This window comes from Ixodes scapularis, unplaced genomic scaffold (genome assembly GCF_016920785.2).
Source record: "Ixodes scapularis isolate PalLabHiFi unplaced genomic scaffold, ASM1692078v2 PGA_scaffold1__304_contigs__length_218370807, whole genome shotgun sequence".
Lineage (NCBI taxonomy): Eukaryota > Metazoa > Arthropoda > Arachnida > Ixodida > Ixodidae > Ixodes > Ixodes scapularis.
The window spans coordinates 210,326,359-210,332,776 of NW_024609846.1; the positions used below are offsets into that span (position 1 = coordinate 210,326,359).

Here is a 6,418-nt window from a genome sequence, read left to right on the forward strand (position 1 = left end):
GACCAAACAAACAAGAAAGTACAAAACATTTAGGCACGCAGAAGCAGAACCAGCTGTTAAAGCATTTCTGTGAAAAAATCAAGCCGATTCATACTAGCCTGGCACAATTTCGCTAACGGATCAAAACCTCTGTACTTTCTTTTTACCATAAAAAAAACATTAAAAGTAACTTCAAAAGAAATTCGCTATTTTTTACGGTAGTCATTTTCTCAATTACTTCCTATTTGAGTAATTTTTACTCTACTCAAATTACTTTTGACGTCAATACTCAGTAACTTAATTAACTACTTTTTTTTAGTAACTTGTACACATCGGCCTAGATAAAAAAATATTTTTATGATCTCAAGTTTTCTTCGTATAAGGCAGGAAAATGGACGTGAAATGCAAAAAATAATTCCTAAAGTCACATGACAGGCGACAGAGTAATCCAAGCATTCGTACAGAAGAGGCAACAGTCTGCGTACCATGACCAGAAAAAGAAAGCTTGGTGTAGAAATAGATTCCGAGGTCACGAATCATGGTGACACGTGTGATTGTAGCGGACTGAAGAGCATAAGGGTAGAATAAAATCTCGCGCGACATTGTCAGTAGTTTTGTTTTGTCTGGATCAAGAAATTCGCTGAACACCGCTCGGAGACACGATTAATATCCTCTTGTACAATAATGCAAGCAGATGACGATCGTATATATATATATATATATATAAACGAATTTGTGCAGATGAATGAACCGTACTTAATCCAATGAATTAAAGAATCCAAGTTTCCAGGAACCCGCCGAAAGCCAAAAAACGGCGGAGCCAGGATATATATATATATGTGATGTCATCAGCAAACATTAAATGGCGTGAATCTTTTATGCACACTTCAAGGTCGTTTACGAGAAAGGGGAGTAGGAGGGGCCCTAGATTAGATCCCTGGGGTACCCCAGATGTGCGTATGAAGCAGCGTTGTACACGTTCCTCGAAAAGTGGAACAAAAGCTCGTTCCTCGCTCCTTCTGATTTTCCGAACGCGTTCCCGTTACAAGTTCCATCTGAGAGAAAGGAACTCTTTGCCGCTACAGCTTAAAAAAATGTAACGTATAGTTACATATACGTTACATTTGTATTTTGCTAATTACCATATTTAGTTAGATGGAGGAAAGCTTTCTTTCTTCTTTTTACATATCCCATCAAATGGAAACATACGAATATGAATGCCGTGATGGAAGGACACCGGGAAAAGAGCACAACCTTTAAAAATCTCAACGTTCTAGTTCCCGTTTGTGGTAGGCGATTCAGACAAGCCAAACATACCGTGAGCCGGGAAGGAGGAGCAGGGTTAATTCATTTATCTTTATTAAAGTTGCCCCACATTGCACGAGCGTTTTACAAGAACCTCGCACGTTTTAATTTGAGAGTCCCTTGTTTGAACTTAGCAACAGTTGCTCGTCGATGCTGCTGTCCGCAAGACGAGCAATTGAAGAAGAGGGTAGAGCTCTTGGAAAGTAAGACTTGAAAACCACCAGTCCTTCATCATGGAAGTCGGATTCGTTCTTTAGTTTGAAGGTGGGGGGAAAGGGGAGAGCCAATAAAGGTAAATTATTGTGTTTTGTTCAAGTCACCAATGTTCAAGCTACAAGGGTGCGTTCGATGCTTGGTAACCTGGTCTTCTGTCATAATTGTAGGTATTTTTGTGTAAGTTCACCGATGGCTGTGGTCGGCCTTAGATTTCTGGATTTATGAGGATTCGTGGAAGCAAAGAAAGTAGCTAAGTTTGAGACGTCTCTCTTTCTCTGTCTTTTCCTTCGCCTAAAAGTTTTTTCTTTTTTTTTTTGTGACGCAGTTTTGGGCAATGGAAAAAGAATCAACGTTCACCAGCTCACCTGCACCCGACTGTCACCAAGTGAAGACCCTACAAAACAAACCCTAAAATAAGAAACAAAAAAAGTGAACATTATACTAATCTCCGCAAAAAAAAATTGTTGTTATATTTTTTTAGAGTTCCCCTTTCGAAATAAAATAAAAATTACCTCACTGGACAAAAGAGAAAAGAAAAAAAAAACGCCATTCTTTTTTTCTGTTTCTGCGAAAACGTAACGAGTTCCTGTTCCAGTTCCGCCAATGCAAGATGGAACTGCGGCGTTCCTTCGTTCCTCCTAAAAGGGAACGGCGTTCCAGGAACGCTGTTCCTTGGAGCGCCGTTCCGTACAACAATGGTATGAAGGTATCAGAATAGCTGTTCGATATCCAATGCTACTTTGACAATCAGTCAGGTAGGTCTGAAACCAACTTAGAAGATTAGGTGAGAACCCATATAAAAAAAGCCCTTCAAAAACCCACGTTGAACACTACTAAATTTATGTCGAAAGTAATAGGAAACACGCGAGTGTATGATTATTCCAAACACCTTTGAGAATGCACCGAACAGAGATAACAGAAACATAACAGAGATTTAGCGGAGAAACTGAGTTGACCTGTAGGTCACGGGACGACAGGTGACGCCATATTCCCGCCAAATTTAGCGGTGAAACTGAATGGGTGTATAGGTCACCTGGCGTAAATTTTTCGGCTATATTTAGCGGGGAAACTGAATTGGTTTAATGTCTCGTGACGTCAGGCAACGTGACATCAATTTTCCCGCCAATTTTAGCTGAGGAACTGAATTCGTGTATAGGTCTCGACTCTTGTGATATCAATTTCCACGCTAAATTTATCGGGAAACGCACGGACGGACAGACGGACAAAATTTTGGGACTGGGGGCTAGCCTTAAAAGGCATTAAAAGTCTTTAAAAATATACACGAAATTAAGCTGCGGTGCTCGACGTCGCGCAACTGAAAATCGCAAGCAGAATCGCACTACGTAAATGAGGCATAACGGTACAAGAGCATCGAAGTGTAGATAGATAGATAGATAGATATTTATTTGTACATTTAAGTACAGGTCGCATAGAAGGCGTTTCCGCCCGTACACATATGTGCCTATGTGGCCAGCTAGACGATGATGGCGATGCGAGGCTTCTTGGCTTGAGAAGTGTGGGACGATGATGATGGGATGGTGAAGAGGGTGAAAAGTGAGGTGGGTGACGTATGATGAGGTATGCAAGACATCGTGGGTGTTTAGAGGTGTTTGGCTGCTGCCTTGCAGAACTGTGTCACCTCGTCTCTGTCTGTGATGGGCAAGCTAATGATGGCGTCAGGCAGGGACCTCCAAAGTCTCACAGCCCGGAGGAGACATGAGTTGTCGTGCCGTTGGGTCCGAGCGAAGAGAGGGTCTATGCGCCCGGTTCGTTCGTTGTGACGGGGCACAGAGCGAAGGTAGTCGTCCTGCGAAATCCCAGGACCAATCACCTGAGCCAGCAACCGTAGGGTGGCTACATCTCGCCGGCGGGACAGAGTACTCCACTTGGCTGCTCTCAAGAGCTGGGTTGTCGAGATGTCCCGTGGCAAAAAGCGAGGACTTGGAGAGGTTCGGCAGTAGACGCCGTAAGCTGCTCGCCGCTGGATGGTCTCTAGTGTCGCCTGAGCTGAGGCTCCCTGTGGCGACCAGATAGGCGAGCAATACTCTAATAGGGGCAGGACCAGTGCAGTGTACAGCTGCGCCAGCACAGCAGGCCCCAGACCCTTACTGATAGTTTGCACGAATCCCAGCATCCGCCGTGCACGTGAGGCGACGGAGTGGACGTGTGCAGTAAAGCTCAATTTGCTGTCAAGGGTGACACCCAGCAGGGTTATGTTCTCCTTTTTTTCCAATGGAGTTCCATTAACAGTTAAAATTACTGGTGGATTCTGTGCTTTCCTTTTTGTGGTGAAGTGAATTGTAGCAGATTTTGATGCACTCAGGGGTAATTTGTTTCTGATCGTCCAGGCTTGGATGTGATCAAGATCTTGTTGCAGTTGTTTATAGTCTTCCTGGGATTGAATCGGTTGAAGGAGGGTGAGATCATCAGCGTACATGATGGTGGCGGAGTCTATAACCTGGACGATATCGTTGATAAAGATTGAAAAGAGGGTTGGACCAAGTACTGTGCCCTGGGGGATTCCAGATTGAACGGTTCGGGATTGGGACCTTGACCCGTTGAACGTCACACTTTGTTGTCTCTGCAGGATGAAGTTAGATAGCCAGCGAAGGAGGGGACCCTCGATACCGGTGCTTTCCAGTTTGGTTATCAGGAGCTGGTGGTCTACTTTATCAAACGCTTTGGTAAAATCGAGCTGTACCAGTTCGCATGGCGTGGAGTTGTCCAGGCTGTCACTGATCTGGTGAACAGCAGTGAGCAGGGCAGTTTCACAGCTTCGACCAGGGCGAAAGCCATGCTGCGCTGGAGACAGAAGAGTGTGGGCGTTTAAGTATCTGTGTAGGGCAGAGTTTAACACTCGCTCCATGGTACGGCAGACGACTGATGTTGTTGAGATTGATCTGTAGGATTCTGGCTTGTCTGCTGGGGATCCATTCCCTTTGTAGATGGGAGTGACATAAGCCTGCTTCCATGGGGCGGGGACGCACCCAGTGTCCAAGAGCTGCTGGAACAGTCGGGCCAGTAATGGGGCTAGTTGTTGACCAGATGCTTTAAGGAGCGCAGGGTGGATGCCGTCAGGACCGGGCGACTGTGAAGGACTCAGTCGGGTGAGAGCCTCCTTGACATCATCCTCGTTGATAAGGATACTGGCTAAGCGGGGCGAGGAGGCCGACTGCGATGATGATGGGCAAGTTTCTGGTTGTGATGAGAGGCTGCAGGGTGGTGTCCATGCTGCGGCGAAGTGCTTGCTAAAAAGTTCCGCAGTCTCCAAGTCGCTCAGAGCCTTGCCGTCCTGGCATATGTTTAGAGCAGACGTGTTCTGTTTGTTACGCCTTACATAGGCCCAAAATATCTTTGGATCCCTTACAGCCCGTTGTGCCATGTCCAAAGCATAATCTTGGTGAGACTTTCTTATCTGTTTTTTCAGGTTTCTCTGGAGGGTGCGGGCTGCCTCAAGTGTAAAGGGACAGCTGTTTCGCTTTGCTTGTGCGAACAGCTGACGCTTCCGTCGGGCTTGGAGCAGTATCTCCTTTGTTATCCAGGGCGCTCGGGGTTTGTTTCGGCTTTTTCTGGAGGGGACGCATTCAGCTTCGATGGCGTGCATAAAGTCGAGCCATATGTCATATGGGTCTTCATGGTTGTTTTGGAACACCATGCCCCAAGGGGCGAGGTGTATAAGCGAATTCAGGTGGTTGGTGTCCAATCTTGCAAAGTTATGGAGGCGACTGCCATGAGGACCGGATTTAGGCAAATGATGGTATGTGGTCGCAGTCAATGCTTTGTGGTCAGAGCCCGTGAGGCTGGGTTCTGTGAAACAATTTGAGACGAGTGTGGGGTTAGAGACGAACATGAGGTCGAGGAAAGAAACTTGGTTATTGGTGGTGACGTAAGTTGGCTCGCTGCATACTTGGGTAAGTCCGAGTGTTTCTATGTGGTCGAGGAGGACAGTGTCAGATGGTCCTGTGGGCTTGGGAGAGCTTAAGTCTGACCAATTAATGTGCGCATTGAAGTCTCCGACAACTAGCACGTTGGAGTACTTCTTCTTTGAGAGGGTAACGGAGGACAGCGACGACTGTAACAAATCGTAGCTTTCTGTTTTCTTGCTGGGGGGACAGTACGCAACACAGAGATGTAGAAGGTCCTGTTTTGAATGAAGGTCCACAAAAATGGCCTCGAGGTCGTTCCGGTCTAGGTCGTGTCTTCTAGTGCATGTGATTGACGACGGTATGGCGACGAGAACTCCACCACCAGACCTGTTACGATCTTTCCTGTAGACTTTAAACCGTGTCAGGTCGACGAGCTGGCTGTCGTAAATGGAGTTGTCCAGCCAAGTCTCACACAAGGCGAATATGGTGTTGGGGCGGGACTCAGTGAGCACCCGGAACTCCAGCATTTTGTTCTTCACGGACCTGAGGTTGGAGAATCAGAAGGAGGTTGTTTTCCTTGTTTCCGTGGTACCGGGAGCCGTTGGTCTGTCCCCGGCTGTGGTAGGTGATGCGATCGTCGTTAGTGCAGGCTGCTTCGGCGCTTCGAAAAGGCTGTCGTCGAACGATGGCAGCTGGCACACGCCGCAGTACCATGGTTCTGTGCAGTTCGACAGACGCCGATAGGTAGGCAGTGAGAGCTGCTCACATTTCCTGTGGACCCAGATGTTGCACCCGTCGCATTGTAACGCCGCCACGCTGTCGTAGAGCGGCTTGCAGCAGCGAGGACAAGTAGGACACGGTCCCGGGTTGAGCGGTACATCGCCAGCACAGAGCAGAATCAAGCACACATGAGGTTGAAGGACGGAGGTCGGGCGGCAGTACGTCCGGTTTTTCGCCGGTGACGGGTTCGGGCCGAAGCGGGTAGGCTTAGCAAATCCGCGAGTGAGTGCCGCCGCTGTGCTCCACTCCAGACGATCGAAGTATGCTTGACG

At 47.3% G+C, this 6,418-nt stretch overlaps 1 protein-coding gene across 1 annotated transcript; it reads right to left on the reverse strand.

Annotated features, from left to right (window-relative positions):
* Window positions 1–4,164: 4,164 nt before the first annotated feature.
* On the reverse strand, window positions 4,165–6,167 carry LOC121835917. Its single transcript, XM_042290462.1, has 3 exons — window positions 6,133–6,167; window positions 4,488–5,909; window positions 4,165–4,297 (listed from the first exon to the last, which is right to left on the reverse strand). The coding sequence occupies exons 1-3, from the start codon at window positions 6,165–6,167 to the stop codon at window positions 4,165–4,167; spliced, it is 1,590 nt and encodes a 529-aa protein (XP_042146396.1).
* Window positions 6,168–6,418: the final 251 nt, after the last annotated feature.

Excerpts from the sequence above, each read along its gene's own strand:
- LOC121835917 (XM_042290462.1), bottom strand. The coding sequence starts at position 6,167 with ATGCGACGGGTGCAACATCTGGGTCCACAGGAAAT. Across the intron at positions 5,910-6,132 it reads CATCTGGGTCCACAGGAAAT|GTCCGTGAAGAACAAAATGC; the intron begins GTGAGCAGCTCT and ends CTCCAACCTCAG. Across the intron at positions 4,298-4,487 it reads CAGCAGCTCTTGGACACTGG|CATGGCTTTCGCCCTGGTCG; the intron begins GTGCGTCCCCGC and ends TCTCCAGCGCAG.